The 27,026-nt window shown below is 43.5% G+C and overlaps 1 protein-coding gene across 2 annotated transcripts; it reads left to right on the forward strand.

Moving 5' to 3' along the window:
• Nucleotides 1-3,596: 3,596 nt before the first annotated feature.
• Nucleotides 3,597-26,014, forward strand: MPC1 (mitochondrial pyruvate carrier 1). 2 transcript variants are annotated; one of them, XM_085857209.1, is made up of 4 exons: nucleotides 3,597-3,723; nucleotides 19,565-19,661; nucleotides 20,005-20,137; nucleotides 24,154-26,014. In XM_085857209.1, exons 2-4 carry the CDS (start codon nucleotides 19,619-19,621, stop codon nucleotides 24,176-24,178), a joined length of 201 nt encoding a protein of 66 aa, XP_085713335.1. In that variant the 5' UTR covers nucleotides 3,597-3,723; nucleotides 19,565-19,618; the 3' UTR covers nucleotides 24,179-26,014. The 2 variants fall into 2 exon arrangements, with proteins under 2 accessions (XP_085713335.1, XP_085713334.1); XM_085857208.1 differs by lacking the exon at nucleotides 3,597-3,723 and adding an exon at nucleotides 15,009-15,328.
• Nucleotides 26,015-27,026: the final 1,012 nt, after the last annotated feature.

Consider the following 27,026-nt stretch of genomic DNA (forward strand, 5'->3'; position numbering starts at 1 on the left):
TTGGTGGATGAGAGGGGGGGCAACTTAGAGAAGGAAGAGTGAGGGGGATGAAAGGTGGGAGAATTTATGATAGTTATGTCCATTTATGATACGGTTGGTCCGATCTAATTGAAATAATGCCCCAATCCAGTCGTCATTTACGCACCGACGGGCCCGCCCCTACGGGCCCGTACTAGTATATATAAATATACATATAAGTAAAATAAAAATTATATATATATATATACATTTATATATATATATATATATATATATATATATATATATATATATACATATATATATATATATATATATATATATATATATATATATATATATATATATATATACAGTAGACTACTCGTAAGTCGTCACCATTGGGACTGAGAAAAAAGTGACGACTTAAACGTGTGACAACTTACGCGTATGCGAACATTCATGATGACTGTGGTGTGAAGGATGATACCTTTCCAAGATGTCTTTCAATTTGCCATCGTTCCAGTCGTGCACCACTGCCGAATCCACGCCGCATGATTCGCCGCACTTCTTGACCTTGCCGATTCCCCACCTCACTTTGAATCTGTCTATCCAGTGCATCGGCAAGGTCTCGGCATCATCATGCCCGAGGTCCGCAGCGAATTTACGTGCCTTCAGCAGCAACATTTCACCGTCCAACCGAATATTTGGCTGAGCCGACATTTGCCGAAACCAGATGATGAGCGCGTCATCGACATCTTCAAAGGACACACATTTCACGCGTTTCACACTTACCACCGGCCTCGCCATCTTCTCCACTCGTCCAAATATCTTGTCCTTATTCTTCAAGATATCGTTCAATGTCTGCCGTTTGATGTCCAACTTCTCAGCTATGGCTGTTTTCTTCATCAGTGGGTTTGCCTCGCAAAACTGGATAATGTCGTATTTTTCTTGGTAGGTTTTAGTTGTGAGCTTCCGCTTAGTCGCCATCGTCCTGCCTGCAGTGCGATAAACGTGTGTACATATCCAAAGTAGAATGACAATCGTCGTCACGACGACCACGGCTTATGACTCCATAATACTCAATACAGCACTCAATGTCCAGCTTCACGGCCGAGCCTGGCCACACACTGAGCCAGCGACCACCGTGGTCGCTGACTGAGCTGAACACAGCACAGTTATAATTCGTCTATCACTGGCGGTGTAAACCAATGAGCGAGCATCACAATTCCATGAAATCGGGCTTCTCACGAGGCAGCAGTTCCGTGTGACGAGTTAGGCATGGTAATTTACTTGAGTTTCCATTATGCGGGAACGGACAACATCTGACGACTTCGACGAAGTGACGACTTAAAATGACGACTTACAGACTTTATGCAAAGGGATTTAACATTAGATAAATTCGGGACTTTTTGACGCTGCCGACTTAGGCGTAGTGAGGAGTTACACGCTGCCGACTTACGCGTTGTCTACTGTATATACATATATAAATATGTGTGTGTGTGTGTGTGTGTGTGTGTGTGTGTGTGTGTGTGTGTGTGTGTGTGTGTGTGTGTGTGTGTGTGTGTGTGTGTGTGTGTAGTTTTTGGCCCTATCTCTGAATGGTGAAAAAAATCACTTAAAAAATAAATAAAGAAAAATTCTCACGTCTGGATCTTCATCAAAATCTAATAAATTCGTCATTGTCACACACCCAACCTGTCCACCAAGTTTTGACCAAATCCGTACACAACTTTTTGAAACTTCGTGGTGAGTGTGTGTGTGTGTGTGTGTGTGTGTGTGTGTATAGTCTTTGGCCCTATCTCTGAATGGTGAAAAAAATCACTTAAAAAATCAATAAAAATTCTCACATCCAGATCTCCACCAAAATCTAATAATTTTTTGCATTGTCACACACACAACCTGTCCACAAAGGTTCGGCCAAATCCATACACAACTTTTTGAGACATCGTGATGTGTGTGTGTGTGTGTGTGTGTGTGTGTGTGTGTGTGTGTGTGTGTGTGTGTGTGTGTGTGTGTGTGTGTGTGTGTGTGTGTGTGTGTGTAGTTTTTGGTCTTATCTCTGAATGGTGAAAAAAATCACTTAAAAAATAAATAAATAAAAATTCTCACGTCCGGATCTTCATCAAAATCGAATAAATTCGTCATTGTCACACACCCAAACTGACAACCAAGCTTTGTGCGAATCCGTCCACAAGTTTTTGAGATATCGTGCTTTCCATAGTTTTTGGCCCTCTCTCTTTATGGTGAAGCATCACTTTAAAAACATTTTAAAATTATTGTATTCGGATCTTCACCAAAATCTAATAAATTCTTCATCGTCACACACCCAACCTGTGCACCAAGATTCGTCCCAATCCGTCCATCACATTTTTGAGATATCCTCTTCACAGACAAACAGACAGACAAACACACGGACAGACCGGGTAAAAACATAACCACCGCCGCCACCTACCTCAAGAGAAAATCAGCTGAGCTGGTCACTGGAATTTGGCGAATCTCATCAGCTTGTTTCAGACTATCAGCTGCTGTTGGAGCATCATCGTCCACGTCATTATGTAGCTGATCCACGTCTCCAGCTATGATTGTCAATATCGCAATAATTTCTTGGCTCAGTTCACCGGTCGCAGCCTCCCCACCTCCTGCCTTTTGCAAGTCGAGTTTCTTCTCACGAGCCAGCGCCTTCGCCTTCGTCTTCATCCTCCTCCAGAGTTCTCGGAGGTCCCGAGCAGAGGTTTGTGGCCGCTCTGGGAAATGGGCCGCCATCCTTTTGGAAATATCTTCCCATGCGAGCTGCTTTTTCTTGTTTGCGCCCGTGTCACTTCTCCTGTCTTGGATTGTTCCTCGGTGAACCTTGATTACTTCGATTAAACCCATTCTTTGTTCCAATGAAAAATTGTCCCCTCTTTTTTTCCCCGACATGTTGTCGGCCGTTGGAATACACGGTTCAAACAATTGACGATTGTGAGGCCAATACAGAGTCTGTGAGGTGAATCAGTTCAGTGACCTCCTATATGGTGTGATGAAGAAAAGAAGTGTTTAAAAAGCAGAGAATCATAAATTAGGTGCGTACAAGCCGGCTGTTTAGACGCGTACAACTAATCGGATGTTTAGACGCGTACAACTAATCGGATGTTTAGACGCGCACAACTAATCGGCTGTTTAGACGCGCACAACTAATCGGCTGTTTAGACGCGCACAACTAATCGGATGTTTAGACGCGCACAACTAATCGGCTGTTCATGTTCCTTCATAAATTGACGTCTACACGGGCGATTAGCCGTGCACGTACAACGAAGTATTTGTCATCGTTTTAATGGTTAGGCTGTATTAAGAAGACGCTTGCTAAATGCCTTTCGTAAATTCGGTACTTTAAGACTTAAATAGCAAAAAAGAAAGGCAAAAACTTACATGACATTTTGGGTTGTTATTTATTTGGAACATAAGGTAAAATCGGGGATGCCATCCTCACTCGCAAATCGACGTAATAACACCTTATTCTTTCTCTTCAATTTCTCAAGTTATTGACAAACGAATGAACTTACCTTATCGACGTCAACCCTACAATATATGAGTAATTTAAATTCAATAGTAAAATTGCAAAATGAAGATGAACACGAGAAGTTAATTCTTAAATGCGGAAGTGGCTTGGGCGGGGGGGGCTTGCCGCAGATTTTGTTCACCTTGACACGACATGGCGGGTGTTATTGCGAAAAACCTTTTGAACAACATCAAAAGCAAGGAATTCCGTGATTACCTTTGCAGGTGGGAGTCACGTACGGTTGTGATGTTAGTCGTAAAAAAAAATATTCCGCCGATGTGTCGGTGTGAGAGATGAAGGAGCCATGAACTTAAACTTCGGTGGCGTCATGTGATTCTGTCACAGTTATATTGTACTGATAAAAGGGATGAGAGAAATCAAACGCCGTGAATAACAACTCCTTTTATTGCTCAGATTTACACTGTATTTTAAATATCACTCTCCACAATGTTTAGAATACATGCTTCAAATAATATGTTGTTTTGACCTCTACGTGGTTTCATTTGACAGCTCGCCAAATCCAATCTTCAATCGCTGACCTAACCATAACCCCCAATCGGTGACATAACCATAACCCCCAATCGCTGACCGAACCATAACCCCCAATCTGTGACCTAACCATAACTCCCAATTGGTAACCTAACCATAACTCCCAATTGGTGACCTAACCATAACTCCCAATCGGTGACCTAACCATAACTCTCAATCGGTGACCTAACCATAAGTCCCAATCAGTGACCTAACCATAACCCCCAATCGGTGACCTAACTATAACCCCCAATCGATGACCTAACCATAAACCCCAATTGGTGAGCTAACCATAACTCCCAGTCGGTGACCTAATCATAACTCCAAATCGGTGACATAATCATAACCCCCAATCGGTAACCGAACCATAACCCCCAATCGGTGACCTAACCATAACTCCCAATCGGTGACCTAACCATAACCCCCAATCGGTGACCTAACCATAACCCCCAATCGGTGACCTAACCATAACCCCCAATCGGTGAGCTAACCATAACCCCCAATCAGTGACATAATCATAACCACCAATCGGTGACATAATCATAACTCCAAATCGGTGACCTAACCATAATCCCCAATCAGTGACCTAACCATAACCCCCAATCGGTGACCGAACCATAACCCCCAATTGGTGACCGAACGACCCCCAAACGGTGAACTCACTCCGAACCCCAGGGCCAGCCCGAAATCAAATGACACTCTCGGCAAAGGGCATCAATGGTGCCTGCCCCCATCCCCCCCACCCCCCCCCGTTTGTTCAGCTTTTGAACACCTTATGGGGAGATAGAAAGGGCATGCAGTGATGAGGGGGTAGCGATGGCAGGCAGTGGTGAGGTGGTAGCGAGGAAAGCAGTGGTGAGATGGTAGCAAGGGCACGCAGTGATGAGGTGGTAGCGATGGCAGGCAGTGGTGAGGGAGTAGCGAGGACACGCAGTGGTGAGATGGTAGCAAGGGCACGCAGTGGTGAGGTGGTAGCGAGGCAAGCAGTGGTGATATGGTAGCAAAGGCACGCAGTGGTGAGGTGGTAGTGATGGCAGGCAGTGGTGAGGGAGTAGTGAGGGCACGCAGTGGTGAGATGGTAGCAAGGGCACGCAGTGGTGAGGGAGTAGCGAGGGCACGCAGTGGTGAGATGGTAGCAAGGGCACGCAGTGGTGAGGTGGTAGCGAGGAAAGCAGTGGTGATATGGTAGCAAAGGCACGCAGTGGTGAGGTGGTAGCGATGGCAGGCAGTGGTGAGGGAGTAGTGAGGGCACGCAGTGGTGAGATGGTAGCAAGGGCACACAGTGGTGATGTGGTAGCGAGGCAAGCAGTGGTGAGGGGGTAGCGATGGCAGGCAGTGGTGATACAGTGGGTGCAAGCAGTGGTGTAGGTGCAGCAATAGAGATTGGTGGGAAGGAGGTATGGGAGACAGTTTTGTAGGTGATGAGAATTTAAGATGTGGATTCTTCATTCTGCAGGAAGGATCGCAGACAGAATTCTGTGCAATTTTGAAGGAGCAGGAGTTAGGGACGTGGTGGGAAGGGTAAATGACATCATATGGGGTCACGGAAGGAAGAAGTTGGTTGCGGTACACCTTAGAGCAAATGATTTCGGGAACGTTTACTTGGAGGATTTTTAAAAATAGATGCAGGATATTGGCAAAGCAATTGAAAACAGAGTTGCAAAGTAATGTTTTCTTGTATTCTTTCTATATTAGGAAATGGAACATAAGTTATGAGGAGAGCGATAGATGTCAACTATGGCTGGGAGAATTGTGTTGGGAGGAATGTTTTGCATTTAAGAAGCAGTGGGAATCATTTTGGGTGCAATGTGAGTGTTTCCAGGCTGAAGGAGACATCAGGCGATTACAAGGAGATATGATTGAGATGTTTAAGACGGTGAAGGCTTGGGACAAAATAAGTGCAGAAGAATACATTAGAGTGAGTGATCGGACCAGGGGCCAGAGCCTGACAGTAAAGAAGAGGTGAGGATGGTTGTGAGGTAGTGTTTCACTCAGAGAGTAGTTAATGCATGGAATGGTTTTCCTGGAAAGGTAGATTTAAATTGGAATGAGATAGGTACCTGGAAATATTGGAGGCAGGGATGGCGGGAGGACTTGTATGTAGTTGGAGTATGGATGGGTGATTGTGTACATGTGAGGGAGTGTCTTTAAGTGAAAGTGTGTGGTCGGTGTTACATATTATTCACCCTGAAACTGGGTTCGCCACTACCACCTACCCCCTCCCACCGCCAAACGTAAAATCAAAAAGTTCATGTTTTATAACAACAACAATTAAAGATGTGTTATTGTTGTATTGTAATGTTAATATTAAAGATGTGTTATTGTTGTAATGAGCTTGGTGTTGGCTTCGTGGTTAGAGTGGCTGGCTCCTAAGGATCCGAAGGTCCTGAGTTCGAGTCCCGTTGGCTGCTGAATTAACACCAGGGCGTTGACTCAGCCTGTCATCCTTCCGAGGTCAACAAAATGAGTACCATTGTACTGGTCCCGGTGTATTCCCCGGTTATGAGAGATGTACCATATCCCTGTGTGCCGTAAGAGGCGACCAGGGTTCACGTCAGGAAGGACATCCAGCCATAAATACATTGCCTCAAGAAAAAGCTAACCCCTGCTCAGCAGGGAAAAATGGCTGTAAAAACGGCTGTTTTTATTGTTGTAATGTAATGTTAATATTGTTGCGGGCCAGGAGTCGGGAGAGAAGACCACTAGGTGGGGGAAGCTATCTCGGTTCCCACCAGACTCCCCGGAATTGTAGGCCGTCGCACACGGATAAATCCATGATGTGGCGGGTCGCTTTACCGACCATGAACGCCAATAACTTAACTGCATGACCTAGGGTCCTCCCGTCTATGGGTTAATCAGGTTACCTAATTAATCACGTGATTTAATTACCGGGGAACACGTTCTTGGTACGCCTTCTCCGTACCGGATCACTCCACTGGATCCGATCACTTTTCTGGATCGGATGCAGCCGAGCGACACTGCCAAGGACGTACCGGCTAAAACGAACGGATCGTTGGGAATAAAGTCCCGGCTAAACTAGGATTCGGACCATGCTGGATGAATGGGAAAAAAGACAAAAATGAGCAGGGAACATTCCTAATAATGATTTATTACAATGGGCGAGGAAACGTATGTGGTACAATAAAGATTTATTGGGGTGTGTTGTGCAGAGATAGGGGAGAGAGGTGTGGTGCAGCAAATAAACAGGCAACTTACAAAAGCGGACACAGAGCAGACTTAACGTGAAAATAATAATGACGACAATAACGATCTTCTGCAGTCTTACTTAAGCAGACAGGCGCCAGGACACACACATACACGCACACACAGACACAGAAAACCCGATGAAGAGGGAGTATTGCAACAAGAAGGGAGAGGAGTTGAGGCCACGATCTTGGTACCTTTCTACTTGACTGCACGATGCACCACCGATACATTTCGGAGGGGGGTGGGGGGGGAGGGGATGCTCCGTGGTGTGGCACCCGACAGCTGCCGCGTCATCTCTGGCTTCAGCAGCGCGTGTGGAGACTGTGTTTGTGAAGGAGGGGCTTGAGTAGAGAATGGTCGATGTCCAGGGTGCGTGGATGGAGTGGTATGCGGGACCAGGTAGGTGGGTGGGGCCAACATCGTGTGGGCGGAGTCCAGGCAGCAGGAAGCGGGTCGTGGCAATGTCGAGCAGAGCGAGGCGAGGGCTTGGCCAGAGCGATAGAGCGAAAGAGAAAGAGGAAGGCGGAGGGACCGCTCCTACCATTATAGGACTTGCAGCGTGGGGGGAGGGGCCACCCCGAAGTGAAACGTCATCACCTGAATTGGGCGCTCCGATTGGCCCCGACCCCTCATGTGGCCCACTAACTTTTGCCGGAAACCGCCTCGTTTCGTTTCCGGCAAGGTCATCTCAGACAGTGGACATATTCTGCTCCGACCCCACGACATGACACGAATCGCCCACACCGAAATTGGCACGCGAATCGTCCCGCAAAACCCCCAGGGCCGTGCCCTGGTGACCAGCCGAGGATCCCGCATGCCCGCTCGGGCGTTCGACCAGCGCCGATCAATGCGCCTGCTCCGCATGCGCAAACGTGGCCCACACTACACAACATTCCCCGGCTCGATCGCAGCTTCGCTGGCCATAGAGACGAGAAGACGTTCACCATCCGTGGGGAATCTGCTGCCAGCGAAGGTCGAAAGTACATTGTTAGGGATAAATCCATGCATGTTTCGCGAGCGGCGTACGTGTCTGCCTTCAAGCACATTCCATACAGTGCGCGTGGTTCGGCCATTACGCACGTGGCCAGCGCTCGCGTTCGCACGACTCTGCTGGCGTGTGCGCGGGGCGAACACCGATATGTGTCAGATAAATGGTTGAAAAGGAACGCACCGCTTTTACCATGCACACCCGCATCCTACCCAACGTGGCGTGGAGTCGCCTTTATCGGCCCCGTATGTGTTTTGTGCAGCGTGGGTGTCGTGCTGGCTATGTTTCCTGTGTTGTGAAAAACACCATTCGTGCAGCCTCTTATGAGATATTCATTTGTATGCCTTTTTAATACAACCGGCAATCTTCCCCAGATCATCGGAAGCTCAAGTCTATAATCCCGGACTGCCAAGTGCACTGTGTAACTCGCTGCACACGTTGGGTTTAGGGCTCGCTTAGAATCGAGGGCTCTGCGCTGATAATGCCCGCATGTCATCGTTTCCTCGCAGCGGCGCCGCACGCGCTGGCCTCCATGAGGGCCCATCTCACAGCGAAGGCGCACGTGGCTCACATTTACCTCAGGGAAAATCAGGCGAAAAGAAGAGTAATGATGAAATGAAGAAAAAATGATGTAAGCAAACCTAGCTATGAGATCATCGCAACGCACTCCCTTGTTGTCCCGCTAGACAAAAGGAAAGGGATGATCTACATGTATATTAATGGAATAACTGTCTTGGGACCACTATCTGTTGTTTGCATGCGGTTCCGAGAACTGCAACAATATTAAAGATGTGTTATTGTTGTAATGTAATGTGAAAATTAAAGATGTGTTATTGTTGTAATGTAATGTTAGAATTAAAGATGTCTTATTGTAATGTTAATATTAAAGATGTGTTATTGTTGTAATGTAACGTGAATATGAAAGATGTGTTATTGTTGTAATGTGGTGTTAATATTAATGATGTGTTGTTGTAATGTAATGTTAATATGAAGATGTGTTGTTGTAATGTAATGTTGATATAAAGATGTGTTATTGTTGTAATGTAATGTTAATATTAAAAATGTGTTATTTATGTAATGTTATGTTAATATTAAAGATGTGTTATTGTGATGTTAATTTTCAAGATGTGTTTTTGTAATGTAGTGTTAATATTAAAGATGTGTTATTGTAATGTAATGTATTAACATTGTGTTATTGTAATGTAATGTATTAACATAACAAGAATGAAAGATGTGTTATTGTTGTAATGTGATGTTAACATTAAAGATGTGTTGTAATGTAATGTTAATATAAAGATGTGTTATTGTTGTAATGTAGTGTTAATATTAAAGATGTGTTATTTATGTAATGTTATGTTAATATTAAAGATGTGTTATTGTGATGTTAATTTTCAAGATGTGTTATTGTAATGTAGTGTTAATATTAAAGACATGCCGAAACCTCGTCACAGACGGATGCTTCAGAGTTGAAGGTTGACTATTGGCACGATGTGCGATGCACTCTTACAGGTACGAAATTTCTTTCAGTCCAGGTCACAGTACCAAGAAAAACGTGACGCGACCGCGAGGAGGAGCACAAAATTGGTCCTTCAGTATTAATATAGAGATACAATGTTTCTTGTTACATATTTTGTGTCAAATTCATATTCTGAGGTAGTCAGCATGTGCAGAAGAGGGTTTTGCATTGCAGACGCTATTTTTGAGGAGTGGAATTACACCTCTCAGCGGTGACAGTCTGTCGACGACGGACGTAATGACGTCAGCGATTGACCGATGATGTCATGACGTCCTTATGCCTCTCAGCGGTGACGTCACACGTCGCCATGTAAACGAATGTAAAACGAAAAGTGTTTATTCTGCTTCAGAGTTGAAGGTTGACTATTGCCACTATGTGCGATGCACTCTTACAGGTACGAAGTTTCTTTCAGTCCAGGTCACAGTACCGAGAAAAACGTGACGCGACCGCTAGGAGGAGCACAAAATTGGTCCTTCAGTATTAATATATAGATGTGTTATTGTTGTCATGTAATGTTAACATTAAAGATGTGTTGTTGTTGTTGTTGTTGTTGTAATGTTAATATTAAAGATGTGTTATTGTTGTAATATAATGTGAATATTAAAGATGTGTTATTGTTGTCATGTAATGTTAATATTAAAGATGTGTTATTGTTGTAAAGTAATGTTAATATGGAAGATGTCTATTGTTGTAATGTAATATTAATATTAAAGATGTGTTATTGTTGTAATGTAATGTTAATATGGAAGATGTCTATTGTTGTAATGTAATGTTAATATTAAAGATGTGTTATTGTTGTAATGTAATGTTAATATTAAAGATGTGTTATTGTAATGTAATGTGAATATACAGATGTGAACTTTTATTGTTGTAATGTGAATATAAATTGTGTTATTGTTGTAATGTAATGTTAATATTAAAGATGTGTTATTGTAATGTTAATTTTCAAGATGTGTTATTGTTTTAATGTAATGTGAATAAAAGGTTGTGTTATTGTTGTAATGTAATGTGAATAAAAGATGTGTTATTGTTGTAATGTAATGTTAATATGAAAGATGTGTTATTGTTGTAATGTGAATATAAAGATGTGTTATTGTTGTCATGTAATGTTAATATTAAAGATGTTATTGTTGGAACATAATGTGAATATAAAGATGTGTTATTGTTGTGATGTAATATTAATATTAAAGATGTGTCATTGTAATGTAATGTTACTATGAAAGATGTGTTATCTTACTATAATTCACTGTCTCTCCGTCTGTTCCCAGGTACCGCAAAAACAGCTGAACCGATCGCAACCATTTTTTGGGTGTGTAATCCTTGGAGCCCTAGGAGTAGAATAGGCATAAATATAAAAACATGACCCCATTGACGGCTCCAGTGGGAGCGGGTGCTTCCAGTGGTAATAATTCAAAATGTAAAAATAAAACGTGAGGTCAATTAAAGTCTTAAGTCAAGGCACCATTACATACAGGCTTTAATACCGACAAGGGGAAAACAAAAGAAAAGCAAATCCTCCCTATATTCTGGCACTTAGCTTTGTCCAAAGGTTGTCTCTATTGGACTTTGTGATCGAAGCGCTTCGGCCTGCCCGGGGAGATGCGCCCAAAATGTCGCCAAGCCGCTCACTAGGCGGGAAATGTATGTGAGGTAATTTGAGAGGCGGTATTCAACACCAGGGCTCACCAACCGCTGTGCGGCTTCCTCGTCGTTGCTGATGCCGCTGCTCTCTGCAGAATGGCGCCGCTTCCTTCGGTGATATACACAAGGCTTTGAGGTCGGTCTCTCACAACTCAGCCAAGAATCAATGGCCAGCATCTTGTTCCACCATGCGAGCCAATATACCTCAGCACGAATATGACAATTGTGCTGTCTTCTTCATGCATCAAAGGAAAGCCAGCCGTAATGCCCTGATCTTACCTGCCATCTCCTAGCTCCGTCGTCTCTCGACCGCATCCCTCACACCAAACTCGACCCAACAAAACCAACCGCTCTTCCTCCTCGCTTCTGACTTCCCACCCCTCAAACATCCAACTCCGGGCATGGCGGTTGACGTGAAGCTGGGAAGGTGGGGCTTCTGCCTGCTTGGCACATTTGTCTCGCTTGTTGCTATGGTTGTTATAAAAACGTAATTCCTGTTATTGCTGGCTTGTAAATGCAAAAATGTAGGAAGAGGTCAGAGGGGGCAATTACATACTGGGGGAAATTGGCCTTCATCTCTTTCTAATGAACACAGCACCACCCCCAGTGTGGTAACAAGTAACATTTAAGCTCTCAGTTTTCCGACTTAATTCACATTGAGATGTCTCCGACATGTCCACGGACCATGGAACTCTATACAATCCTAACTTTCCGATGAGATTTCTCCATCCACCCCAACAACCGCAATATATTTATATATATATATATATATATATATATATATATATATATATATATATATATATATATATATATACATATACAATCATGCGCCACTTAACGATGGGGTTTCGTTCTGAGAAACGCGTCGTCAAGCGACGTAATCGTTGTGCGAACATCATTTTTTTTTTCGTTTTCGTTTTCGAACATCGTACTTACACAAAACTACACACCTAGGCTATATGGTGTAGCCTATTGCTCCTTGGATACAAACCTGTACAGCATGTTACTGTACTGAATACTGTCGGCAATTGTAACACACATCCAAGAGAGACGGAAGACACGTTAGATTTACCTTTGTGCTGTTCATGACGGTCATCGGTGTTGTTAGCAGCAGCTTACAATCTCTTCTTGCATCGATTATAGAAAGATGAATTAATTGCATTTCGATTTTATTAATATGTAATCATTGCATCGATGTTATAATTTACAAATGAAGAAACGAGCACCTGTCAATTGTGATATATATTTTCAGAACAGTGCGATTGTTTTAACAACTTAAAAAGCTTCACCAAAAATAAATTGGTGTTTCAATTTCGACTGTACCAACGATTTATTCGCAGAATTCTTCAATTCAAAGGTAATGTACTTGCTAGAAGTTAAACGTGAAAACATTGGTTCAGTTTGAAAGCCGATTTCCTTGAATCCCGATTTAGCACGACCCTGCTTTTTTCACGATGACATTTTATGGACCTCAACGATCGCATTATAACAGGGCCACACTGTCGTTTATTATCATTATGAGGTATTATGTACTGTACAGCGCACATAATTGTATGTGCTACGTCAGCTACATCACTCGGCGATAGGAATTTTTCATCTGCATTTTTTTTTTTCAGAGCTGACAGATCCGTCGTATATGCAATCCGTCGTTGCCCGGAACGTCGTTAAGCGGCGCATGACTGTATATATGTGTGTGTGTGTGTGTGTGTGTGTGTGTGTATATGTATATATATATATATATATATATATATATATATATATATATATATATATATATATATATATATATATATATATATATATATATATATATATATATATATATATATAGCCTGGTGTTGGCTTAGTGGTTAGGGTGGCGGCTTGGGATCCCAGGATCCTGAGTTCAAGCCCCGTTGGCTGCTGAATTAACACCAGGGGGTTGACTCAGCCTGTCATCCATCTGAGGTCGGTGAAGTGAGCACCAGTGTACTGGTCCCAGTGTATGCCCCGGTTAGAATAGGTGTACCATATCCCTGTGTGTCGTAAGAGGCGACCAGGGTTGGCGTCAGGAAGTGCATCCGGCCATAAAAAACATTGCCTCAAGAAAAAGCCTAACCCCTGCATGGCAGGGACAAATGTCTGTAAAAACGGTCATTTTTATTATATATATATATATATATATATATATATATATATATATATATATATATATATATATATATATATATATATATATATATATATATATATACATATACATACAGGTAGTCGTCGACTTATGACCGCAATTGGTTCCGACCAATCGGTCGTAAGTCAAAAAACGTATATTTTACATACAAAAAAAAATTAAAAATAAAAACTTTTTTTTTTTGGGGCCACTTTACGTGGTTGTAAAGTGGTCGTAAAGTCGAACAGTCGTAAATTGCATAGGTCGTAAGTCGACGACTACATATATATATATATATATATATATATATATATATATATATATATATATATATATATATATATATTTGTATGTATATATATGTATGTATATATATGTATGTATATATATGTATGTATATATATGTATGTATATATATGTATGTATATATATGTATGTATATATATATATATATATATATATATATATATATATATATATATATATATATATATATATATATATATATATGTAGGAACGTAATAATGTTTTTATCCCCCACCGCGTGGCGGAAGGGGGATATTATTGTCACCTAGGTCGTCCGGCTGTCCGTCCGTCCGGGCGTCAACATTTATAGCTGTGAGTGCGATAACTCATAAACTGTGCACCATATCGATTTGAAATTTGGGTCACACATGTACCACCTGAAAAGGAGAACCCTATTGATTTTGGGCGTGGCCGGATCCAAGATGGCCAACTGGGCGGCTATTTTGAAAAAATGTTTTTTGTAATAAATGGAAAACCACTTATCTGATTTCAATTATTTTTGGTTACTACGTTCCTCACCCCTGGGGAACTTTTTCGAGATGATGACCAAATGGTGTCTTGTTTCCAATTCACCTCCCTCATTATCTGGAATATGTATGACCTTTTTCATTCAATGACAGGGGATTCCCCATCTCTGATGGTATATTTATAATGTATGTTGTTATAATATATATATATATATATATATATATATATATATATATATATATATATATATATATATATATATATATATATATATAATACCATCGTGTCTCTCTCTCTCTCTCTCTCTCTCTCTCTCTCTCTCTCTCTCTCTCTCTCTCTCTCTCTCTCTGTGTCTCTGTGTCTCTGTCTCTCTGTGTCTCTGTGTCTCTGTCTCTCTGTCTCTCTGTCTCTCTGTCTCTCTGTCTCTCTGTCTCTCTGTCTCTCTCTGTCTCTCTGTCTCTCTGTCTCTCTGTCTCTCTCTGTCTCTCTCTGTCTCTCTTCCTTATGCATGGCCAAATATTTTAAGTTCCAAACTCCAAACTCAGGCTTCAAATATAACTGTGTGTGTGTGTGTGTGTGTGTGTGTGTGTGTGTGTGTGTGTGTGTGTGTGTGTGTGTGTGTGTGTGGATCGGGGGGTGGGGGGGGGGAGGGAGTAACATAGGCTTTGTGCCTACGGTTTCATGTGGGGGTGCCGGGGCACACAAACAATAATCACAGCCACCACAACAGCAGTGTGTTTTAAAATATCCTTTTTATCATGCGTTTCTCTTCATTTTACATCCTCATTGAGATTCACAGAAAGACATGCATTATGATTGATGTGCAACATGCTGTCTTTTGTTAAACCCGTCCAGTGGAGCGACAAGTAGGCTGCTAAAGATGGTTTGTTGTTGAAATTATGTTAACTATTAAAGATTGTTGTTGTCATGTGATGTTTTAATGACATGTTCTCTTTCTCCTTTTACTGTTCTGTGCATCGCTGTCCCACACACCTTCATGAACTGAACATTTGCTGCAGCACGGTATGTGGAGCTAATTACATGTTGTTGTTGTCGTTGTTGTTGTTGTTGTTGTTGTTGTTGTTGTCTGATGGTTATTTTTTTGGGTCCAGAAGGGTTTTTATCACATTAACCAACCTATCACACTTTATACTCAGGCCAACAATATTGAGAACTTAACTGAGAAACCTGTTTCACCATGGCAAGAGAAAACCAAAACTTTTCCAAACCACAAAAAAGCAAATTTGTATTGTTTCGAGTTCTGCCAGTCTGGGTCGCGAGGTGGCTTCTCGGACCTGCTTCCTGACTGATGGCCTTGAAGCTGATGACCTGCAGATAACAACACAGCATGATGGGTTGCTAAACAACCACGGAGGCCATCTGAGATGATTAATTTAGGTAGGGTCCTCGCGTCAAAATCCTGCATTGCCTTCCCAGTAAATTAATCCCCCCACATAGGAAACTGCTCTCCAACGTCCCACGACTGTCAACTAAGAATGGCCGAGCCATACCGAAAGTGGGATGTTGGTTAATAACTGACCATAACAAAGCTGTGCAGCAGAACTCCCATTCACTCTTTACACACACTGCCTTAGCTACAGAAGAAAAGACTCTTGTGCAAGTTCGAAATAGTTTGTAAAAGGATTTGGCAAAGGACACGTATTTAGAAGGCAAAATCAGTGCAACAAAGAAAGATCTTACCCTGAACACACAAGCCCCTTTGTCAGTCATCTTATTATGAATCCACACCCAGATGCCTTAATAATGACAGGAGGAGAGAAGAAAGGTTGATAGACAAATAAGTGAAGTAGTTGTGGGTTATGGTGTCAACCCCAGCCTCACCCGTACATGAGGTAGTAACACTCACATGGTAACGAACAGGATGTGTGGTGTGGGTGAGGTGGAGGTGCGGTGTATGCAGGTGTGTGTAATGCGAGTTCTGAAAATAACTGTTGTGGACTCAGTTGATACTCCACAACAGGGTGAGTCAATGAGGTGTGTGTGCTCTGGAAGGTGCAAGGGTGTAGAATGCGTGTTTAAGACGTGCAGGGAGAGAAGTTGGTTCCGGGGAGAATCATTGTTGCCTCTTTCTATGCTCGAGAGTTGGTGGTTGGTTTTACAATGTGTATAGGAGGTACTGTCCGTGGACAGGTGGTAACTATGACTATGCCTAGCAGCCTGCATCTCCACGCCTGTTCCACTTTGTCATCGGCACTTGGCATAGCCCACCTCGGACTCTCCACTCGATCACCAACCAATTCTGAACTTCAAGAGCTGCTTTGCTGAACTTCTCAACTGAGCTCTCCAGAACTGAACTGACATTCGAAACTCCATAACTCTGACTCTGTCGGAGAACTTTGATTGACACTCTGTGAACTGAACTGTCAGACTCGTATTGTTGCAGGCCGGGGATCGGTTGCGAGCAAGACCGCTAGGTGGAGCAGTAGGGTCCACTCTGCCGAACACCCGGAATCTAGATCGTACCTTTCGGAAAACTCCGAAAGGTACGGGTCCCTTACAGGACCGTGAATCATCAAGAAATCAACCACGTTGGACAGGGTTATTTGCCAAACTTCAAAATACCTAGAGGCCCACGTGGCAATCTACCGAGGATTCACACCCTCGACGGAACTCATACGGGACGAGCCGTATGCATGCTCGACCCGTGCGTAACTCGAGCGGATGCTTACCGAAGTCCCGTCGGTCCAAATGTACAATTTGCCGCTTCCCCAAATTTCCCAACACGCACCTTGCAAAACCAATAAAATAACCACAAAAACGAACTGATATATTTAACAACTGCATATTTATTTACAATGGGTGGGAAGAACACATTAAAAAAAATAATGACCGTTTTTACAGCCATTTTTCCCTGCTGTGCAGGGGTTGGGCTTTTTCTTGAGGAAATGTTTTTTTATGGCCGGATGCCCTTCCTGATGCCAACCCTAGTCGCCGCTTACGACACACAAGGATATGGTACACCTATTCTAACCGGGGCATACACCGGGACCAGTACACTGGTACTCATTTCATCAACCTCGGAAGGATGATAGGCTGAGTCAACCCCCTGGTGTTAATTCAGCAGCCATGGAGTTGAACTCAGGTCCCTGGGATCCCAAGCCGCCACCCTAACTACTAAGCCAACACCAGGCTTGGAAGGAACACATAAGAGCAGAGTTAAATCGACTAAAGCAAGGCAAATAATGTACAGCGAAAGCACTTATCCAATTCCTACTTTAAGATGGGCCCACACACAGACGCATACCCAAAAGAAATGGACCCAAAATGGTCTTTATTATCCCTTCAGCTCGGAGGGAAGTCGAGCTGAGGGACGAGAGTGTGGCAGGCTACCTGGCTGCGAGCGCGCGGCTCGACGTCCACACCTTCCCAGAGCACCAGTCGGCAAGAACGGACCAGGGCAGCCGAATCCAGCGGTGGCGAGACAAGGTGAGGGATTGATGCGACGAGCCCCGAGCCAGCGACGAGAGAGATCCGACCAGCGCCAGCGGCGGGACGTGCAGAGCCCAGAACACGCGCTCGAGAAGCGGTCAGAAGAACCCGGCACCAGCGAGATGCGATCAGAAGAACCAGGTGCCAGCGAGATGCGATCAGAGTCGAGAGCTCTGTTCAGCCCTCATCCCGACAACCAAAACTCTCCTCTCGGTCCACAACCTTATTCACCCTTCTCCGGGGGGGGGGGGAGGGGACGCCTCCTCCCTCCCCGCTCTCCCTCAATGGACAGTTTTTGGAGCGCAAAGTGCGCTCGTCGCCCTGTCATTGGCCAAAACTGGCGCCAAGGCCGTTGATTGGACCGGGGGGCGTGACGGCCGTCGCTGCGGACCGCCCCGCAAACAGGCAGAGGAACATTATCCTGCGTGGGCTGTGGTCATTGGACGACTGCCGAGGAACTCACCCGCATCTCCCTGATTGGGCGAGAGCCGCCATGAGTCTCCTCCTTGAACTCCACCCACCACGGGCGCCATGGCGTCGGCCAGAGCGAGGTGAAGGTGAGGGTGATGCTGGTGTTGTTGTAGAAGATTTGTGAATGTAATAATAAAAACCCTAACTATCAAAATAACTCTGCAGCGCATGAACATTTAATTACCCATTAAACAAGGGACAGGACCCGAACTAAAAACACACTTACCGATATAACCGAGCTATAGGGGACGGCTGTCTGTCTGTGTGCACAAAGCTTCCAGATTCGTAACAATATCACCCACGTTTGTGTCGCCTCTCAAGTCTGCTTTCCGAAAGCCAGCTACGCTAATCAAGGCACTGCAATTGGTTCCATGGAAACGATGGGCAGGGCTGCTGGAATGACGCTGGCAGTGCTTTCAGCTTGGCGAGAAACAACACTGGAAGTGCTAGTGGCTCTGTGGCATGACCACAACAATGTTGATAGCACCAGTGGCTCGGCTCTGTTGTGCTAAAAGAGGGCCGATGTTCCATGTATGCTATTGAAGTGTTACTGAATGGATTTGTGGCGTGATTTTGGTGGAGTGTATGTGGTATGGGGTTGGAATCTGTGGAGTTGAGAAGTGTTTGAGGATGGAGTTTAAGAATAAAGGTTTGAGACTAAGTGCTTGAGCCTGAGGTATGAGAATGGGCGTTTGAGAACGGATTTGGAGAATGAGGAAGAGAACAATAGGAATAGCTTTCACTACATTCACAACACATATTTTCCATTTCACTAGTATGAGGGGGAGGGATAATTTAGCTCAACAAAATTGCTGCAGATATCGGCTAGCAGTGTCTTCCCGCGGTCTTCCAAAACCGCAACAATATGAGTGATGTTTTAGACTCTCGTAGACCTGCTTGTTGTTCCCGTCTCATCACATTGCTTTTAATGCTGTTATCCCAGGTTCAAATCCCATTTACTGTGTCTACTTGCTCGACACCAGTGTCCTTGGAAACGAGCCTTCGATGCCGTACAGAAAAAGACATACGAGTCGATAATGAGACTCAAAATGTGGAATCGATAGCACGCATTATGTAATATCTTGCTTCAAACCATGTGAAGTGACATTGCTTATGCAATCAAGAAGCTCCATGGAATAAAGGAGGAAGATAAAAAGTGTTCAACTGGTAGGAAGCGAAAGCCAATGTTATTGGGTGAAAAACAACTTTGAACTCGATAATGGATAATCCGTTCATTGTGTAATTAGCAAGCATGGGAACAACGTTGGTTGCCTATCTGGTTTCTATTAAAGTGAGTGGTGTAGTGTGACATGTTTTTGTTTGTTTTGTGTGTTGCAGCATTTCTGGGGACCAGTCGCCAATTGGGGTTTACCCATCGCCGCCATCAATGACATGCAAAAGAGTCCGGATATAATTAGTGGTCGGATGACGATGGGTGAGAGAGAGGGATGGGATGGATCAAGGCCAAATGGCACAGTTAATTTATATACTTTGATGAGTAAGTGCTTGTAAGTTCATATGATTCAGCATGTTTGTACTATGAACTATAGAAAGGACTGGCAGGACAATTTACAGCTGGGTTCGGGATTCAAACTCAGGCTAAGAATGATAAAGGCGAGTGCGCACACCCTGCCAGCCCTCAGCAGAATAGCACACACTCATGTGCCAAAGAAAATCCTCAATTCTGGAAATATGCAGTCAGCAAGTTCCTTTCATTTAATGGAGAATGGCTGATCGTTGGGTGTGAGCCTCAACGACGTACCTTTCCTTTGTTACAGCTCTCTGCATGTACTCGCTGCTCTTCATGCGGTTTGCATACCGTGTGCAACCCCGTAACTGGCTGCTCTTTGCCTGCCATTTCACCAACGAGACCTGCCAAGTGATTCAGGGTGCGAGACTCATGAAACACAAGTGAGTTTGCCCGCTGTTTGATTCGTTGTTGCAGAATGGTACCCGTGACCAGTGTGATTGAGCAATGATGGGATTAAGCATTTATCGCCATTCGCGTTTTGTTTCCGTTGCTTGTAATTTGATGTGCGGTGCAGCTTCTCAAGAAATCTTCATTCACCAGAATGTGGGTTTAAAACAAAATGTCTGCAATATCGCTTCCTACGTACAAAAGGAAATTGTGTGAATACTGACTATGTTGTTTCTTTATTGATATATCTCTTTATTAAATTGCTTTGGTGGAAATAACTTTCCTGGAGCACTCTGGGTGCTGGCGATCTCTCTGCAGTCAGTGTGGAATTTTGAGGATGTATTTGCTCATCCCTCCATGGGATGCCAACCATAGGTGTTTGTCCGTACCTTATCCTCTAAAATGTTGAGCGCCAAATGAGGAAGCCGCAAGTACCATTTGTAGTCTTTGTTACGACTCGGCCGGGGTCGGGTTAGAACCGTTCACCTCCCAGACTCAGAGTGGACAGACACTTTTAACCACGACGCCACTGCGTCTGGCATTTAGTTTTTAATTTATAAAAGAGATTAAAAATATATATATACAAAAGATATCTCTCCTAGGTAAACAAACAAGCGTGCAAACAACCAGGTAAACAAACTATCCCTCAAATAGCTCATTTTGGGGGTCCATGGTGTTGTTCTGCAAAAAAAATTGTCGTTGTTGTTGTTGTTGTTATTGTCTAAGCTGATGGAATGCATTGATGCAGCAAAACTTCAACAACAACAATTTGTTTTACATCTCCAGTAGTTACTACTTCTCTTTTCTATGATGGAGGTAATTTGAGGGTTTCCATTCCAGAAAATTACAATGTAGTTTACGAGTATAATGGAACGACAGATACATCATGGAAATAACATTTCACTTCCTCTGTGAACCCAATGGGAAATCGATGCAATTCGCTCAATCGTATCCTGGCTTTTTCAATATTCCAACGTGACGCAAACCCTTGTTTTTTGGGAGTTTTTTCATCTACGTGTTAATAACTCATGAAAATCATCATGTTAACGAAGAACACACCACCTTGCCTCTCCCTTTCATAAACCAGGAAAGCCATACCTGCCCGACCCCACTGTTGCCAACATAGCTGGGGTCTTTTGTTCCTTGTTCGGCTGCGGCCTTGCCTGAAGCAAAGGAATGGACCACGGTCTGGGCAATGGAGATGGCGATTGAGATCCATTTTAATAGCTGAGGCACTTTAACTGCTTGTGCCTTTGGTTTATGAAATCGAGCTGTTGATATGAGGTAAACATCCACTTTATAAAAGGAAAAAAAAGAAATTCAAACATCTGAGCGTCCTCTCTCAGTCTGGGAGATCGGCAGTTCAAACCGACTCGGCCAGGGTTTGAACTGCCGATCTCCCAGACTCAAAGAGGACGCTCAGATGTTTGAATTTTTAAAATTCAACGTTCTGCTCCCTCGCTTGACACTCAGCAATTGGACGATATAGCACAGATAAATAACCATAGGACAGTATCTCTTGAGAGAGCTGTGGGTATATTTGAATGCAGGGAGCAACTAGAATGGCACTCGGAAGAGCGCATACCTCCGCCAGGTTGAACAGTTTACGTTTCGTGTCCCACTGATGGGTCGGATCTGCATCCGGACCAATTTGTCCTTTGTCATACACCAAAACCTAATCTGCTTGGTCGTGTCACCTACCCAACTCAGCCACCAAGTTTCGTTATAACCTGTCCACAACTTTTTGAAATATCGTGCTATGCAGTGTATCGTTTTTTTTGGCCCTATCTCTCAATTGTGAAGAACTTATTTAAAACATAGTATCTGGATCCGGATCTTCACCAAAATCGAAAAAAATTTCCTCCTTGTCACACACCCAACCTGTCCACCAAGTTTTGTCCGAATCAGTCCATAACTTAGAGACATGCTGCTTAGAGACAGGCATTTAGACAAACGGGTGGAAACATTTACGTCCGGTTACCTTCAGTGGTGGTCACGAGATGGCATTGCCGACACCTAGAGTGTACCAGGATGTTACTTCCTCAAAGGTCAATGGCTGTATTTGTCTTGTGTTAAAACTCAAGTCCTGTTTTGTCCGATGTGTCTGTTCTCACTGTATCGTGCCTTCATAAAGTATTCACACCCTTCTTTTGTCACATTTTGTTGTGACAGCCTGAACTTAAAATGGATTGAATGTAATTCTTTATCACTGATCTACACAAAATACCCCATCATGACAAAGTGAAAACACATTTTCAGAAATTTTTACAAATTAATTAAAAATGAAAATATGAAATGTCTTGCGTCCATAAGTATTCAACCCCCTTGCGATGACGACCCAAATTGAACTCAAGTGCACCCAATTTCCTTTGATCATCCTCGAGATGTCTCGAGAACTTGATTGAAATCCACCTGCGGCCAATTTAATTGATTGGACATGATTTAGAAAGAAACACACCTTTTTATATAAGGTCCCACAGTTAACAGTGCATGTCAGAGCAGAAACTCTACTATGAAGTCCAAGGAACTGTCCATAGAACTCTGAGACAGCATTGTGAGGAGGCCTAGATCTGGAGAAGGGTATAAAACAACTTCTTGAGTGTTAAAAGTTCCCAAGAGCACAGTGAGCTCCATCATTCGGAAACGGAAAGAATTTGGAACTTCCCAGACTCTTCCGAGAGCTGGCCGTCCGACCAAACTGAGCAACTAGGCAACAAGGACCTCAGTCAAGTTAGTGACAAAGAACCCAATGACCACTCTGACAGAACTACAGAGTTCCTTGGCAGAGATGGGAGAACCTGCTGAGAAGGACAACAGTCTCTGCAGCACTTCACAAATCTAGACTTTATGGGAGAGTGGCCAGGCAGAAACCACTCCTGAGAAAAAGGCACATGACAACACACCTGGAGTTTGCAAAAAGGTATGTGAAAGACTGCGAGCATGAGGCAAAAGATTTTGTGGTCTGATGAGACAGAAATTTAACTCCTTGGCCTACATGTAAAGCTCTACATCGCTCGTAGCTCATCACTCATCTAACACCATCCGTACCATGAAGCATGGTGGTGGCAGCATCATGCTATGAGGACGATTTTCAGCAGCAGGGACTGGGAGACTTGTAAGGTGAGAGGGAACAATGAATGGAGCCAAATACAGGCAAATCCTTGAGGAGAACCTGCTTCAGAGTGAAAAAGACCTTGGACTGCGGTGAAGATTTAAGTTCCAATTGGACAATGACCCCAATCATACAGCCAAGGCAACACTGGAATGTCTTCAGAACAAGAACGTGAAAGTCCTCGAGTGGCCCAGCCAAAGCCCAGATTTGAATCCCACTGAGAATATGTGGAAAGACTTGAAGATTGCTGTTCATTGACGCTCCCCATCTAACTTGATGGAGCTTGAGCAAATCTCCAAGGAAGAATGGGAGAAAATCCCCAAATCCAGATGTACAAAGCTGATACAAACATACCCAGGAAGACTCGAAGCTGGAATCGCTGCCAAAGGCACTTCCACAAAGTATTCACTCAGGGGGTTGAATACTTATTAATGCAAGACATTTCAGCTTTTCATTAATTTGTGAACATTTCTAAAAACGTGTTTTCACTTTGTCATTATGGGGTATTTTGTGTTTATCAGTGACAAAAAATTTAATTTTAAGCCATTGTAAATTCAGGCCGTAACACAAGAAAACGTGACAAAATTAGAGTGAATACTCTCTGAAGACACTGTACGTGCATGATTTGTGTGTGACATCTCTAATGTGAGCCTTAGGCTGTGGAACAAAAAAACATGTTTTATCATTTTTATATTTTTTGTGTGTCACCGATGTTTCCTTGAGATAAAATGAATAAGTTGTCCTTTGTCCTGCACAGTATGGGATACATCGTATACCATGTGGGACAAAAACAGCCCGAGCCACATGTTGTCTAAACTGATGATGTTGAATCGTGCTTTTTGCTTTCCCGGTGTATCCGGTTTGCTGCCAACATATGTGGTTGAACTTGTGTTTCAGAATGGAGAATAAGGCGGCCACATAATGTGTCCGGCCTCTTGGCGTCCAACTCCAACCCTCTTCAGTGATGATGAGCCGACGACATCAGCGGGCCGTATGCCGTTTGCCTTTCAGATAAAACTTAGTGAAACCTTCACCCTCACCTTACTTTCTCTTCACTTGTTGGGCCTTTTCTTTCTTGCATTTCTTTCCGATCTATTTGGTTTTTTTTTCTATTCACCCGATCTCTAGGTTTGTTTTTATTTTAAACAAGTTCTGTCTCCTTTCTTTGATTCAGTTGTCCTTCCCACCCAGAATCATGTGCATCAACCTTTTTATATTATTACTTGTTGCAATTTAGACTCGAGTGTAAAAGCTCGGCCTGCATTGTGTTGTTCATAGATGTTGTGACTTGGGCAGATAATGAGGACACTGGACTCACAATGTACCTTACTTCCCATTCCTTGAGATGGATGTAAGCTCGAGATGAACAGATGAGCGCACGCGCGCGCGCGCACACACACACACACAGACACACACACACACACACACACACACACACACACACACACACACACACACACACACACACACACACACACACACACACACACACACACACACACACACACACACACACACCTAGGCCCTCCATGAGCAAAAATAATCGTTTCTGTTCGATCGAAGTGCACATTTATCGTTTATGTGCCGGAAGAAATTAAAAAACAAAGAAAAAAAAAGAAAATTCTGGAACTCACCTGTTCAGCAGGTGGAAGAAGGTTTCTGCTCTGGCTCTTGTTTCCCATTGATTGAACGTGGAATACTTGCAATGATATTATAGTGGTTCGTCACATGTAAATAGGCAGCCAATGTACATTGATGTGTTGTGTGTTTTGTTTTGTGACTGTGGTTTTAAACTGTTTTGTGAACCTCATCCTCCTACCATCTCGATTATCTTTGGTTATTTTTCTCTCCTCTCCCCACAGTCTCATATCTGTATCTCCTGACGTAGTGACAGTAAATGAGATTCGCTGTCATATGCTGCTGCTCATTATGGCTCTGATTATGGCTATACGAAGAATGTTGTGCAAAAAAAAAATAATTAAATAACGGTTGTCATCAGCTCACCGGTGAAATCCATGGGACATGTGGGAAATGTTTTCCATGTAAGGAATCCGAGAGGCCTACAAAGTATAGTTTTGCGTGAAATGAAACAGGTCACAGTATCCGCACAAAAATGCAGAGAGGACAGACGGCTTAATTCATAATGCTCTGCAGGCCCGTGTGCTTTGCGATGCAAAGCACCAGAAGGATGGATTTCGAAACCCCCCTTTGCGGCAAGAAAGGGCATTTCACTTACTTGATGGAACGTACAGGTGCTGTCGTTTTTTAAAATAAATCTTGTACATCGCATAATCATGTATTCTGTTTGCCTCGTGTGTTTGTGGTTAGACTCCTTTTCCGAGCACTTATGTTGTCCGACACTGCGCTAATCACTCATTTGGCACAGTTCATCCTGTGCAAGTTCAGCCGAATGTCCATCCAGGTCTCCGGACATGTTCCCGGGACATGGGAGATCCATCCATCCATGGGAAGGTAACCTTCAGGTTTCATTTAAAAGACCAAAAAGCAACAAACAAATAATAGCAGCTCAGAAGGAAATTGTCGGCCTTGTCTTCTTGCACCGTGTTCGATCAACGAGCACGTGGCTTACATTATGACGTCATAGATTGTAGCGAATGTGATGGTTTCATCGCACTGTTTAAACCTGTAACGGTCAGTTCGAATAATGATTTTGATCGAATGATTATCTTGTTTACTCATTGCCCAGAATGCTTACACTGTACTATTATAAGGCTTGAATAAAATCATTGAAACTTTACTTGTCTCTGATGTGGATTTTAATTACAGGATTCAAACCGTCTCCAGCTTTGAATAGATAGATGGTGACCACTTCTCACATCACAGGTGGAGATACATCTTCGGCTCCTCACAAACCCGACACCTTCATGGCAATAGACGAGGTGATTGATTTATTGTGCACTCTTGTTATCAATATGTGATCGTCTTGTTGATGAGGGGTTGTGTACTCGAAGGTGTCATGCAAGCTGCTCATTGTCCTTGTACGTAGAAAATCGGTTGTGACAGTGGTCGGTGATCGTTATAAGCATTTAAAATGGAACATCTTTTGACCTTTTCCCTCCCTGAGAGTTATGCATACTCACCTCAGCTGTATAGCGTGGGTTTGAACCTGAACCCAACTATAAACTGCCATCCTGATGTTTCACAAGCAGGGTTTCATTTGAAAGACCAAAAATAAATTTATTTTAAAAGACCATCAGTGATGAGTGTGACGTCCTTAGGATGGACGTTAAACTGGACATTCCGTCTGACAGCATGATTTGGTGGATGTGAAAGATCCCACGGTGTCCTTCGCGAAGTGTTGTCGAGTTATCGGCGGCACCCTGAACAAATTGCATATTCCTGATGTAACCGACAGGAAGCACTGCAGCAGTGACACAGCTTGCACCCCCAGCAATTTATGCTACCTGCAGCCATGTGCTGCGTACAAAAGAAGGAGGCTCCAGCTGCTCGTAATGTAATCTCTTAAGGCTAGCAAAGTGTTTACACGAATTGGCATCTTGTAAACCTTTGGTTTTAGAGTACAGGTTTGGTGGACAAAGCTTCCCTGGCAGGTGGTTCCACATGGGAATCGGTGCTGCAATTCAGCTGCTGCTATGAGCAACTGTGTGGGACTTTGGAAGGTCAAACATTTTGGCATCTGCTTCCTCATAAAGAAATTCAGCTTCTGTCATTGAGGACTCCAGAACGTTGTCTCCCACTGTCGACGTTATAACACGGACAAGTACCGAGATAAGGTGTCTGCGGTGGAG

Source organism: Eptatretus burgeri, chromosome 15 (genome assembly GCF_056783735.1).
Source record: "Eptatretus burgeri isolate ZD-2024b chromosome 15, Ebu_testis_v1, whole genome shotgun sequence".
In the NCBI taxonomy this organism is placed as follows: domain Eukaryota; kingdom Metazoa; phylum Chordata; class Myxini; order Myxiniformes; family Myxinidae; genus Eptatretus; species Eptatretus burgeri.

Excerpts from the sequence above, each read along its gene's own strand:
- MPC1 (XM_085857208.1), top strand. The coding sequence starts at position 15,251 with ATGTTCTCTTTCTCCTTTTACTGTTCTGTGCATCGCTGTCCCACACAC. Across the intron at positions 15,329-19,564 it reads TGAACATTTGCTGCAGCACG|CATTTCTGGGGACCAGTCGC; the intron begins GTATGTGGAGCT and ends TGTGTGTTGCAG. Across the intron at positions 19,662-20,004 it reads TAGTGGTCGGATGACGATGG|CTCTCTGCATGTACTCGCTG; the intron begins GTGAGAGAGAGG and ends CCTTTGTTACAG.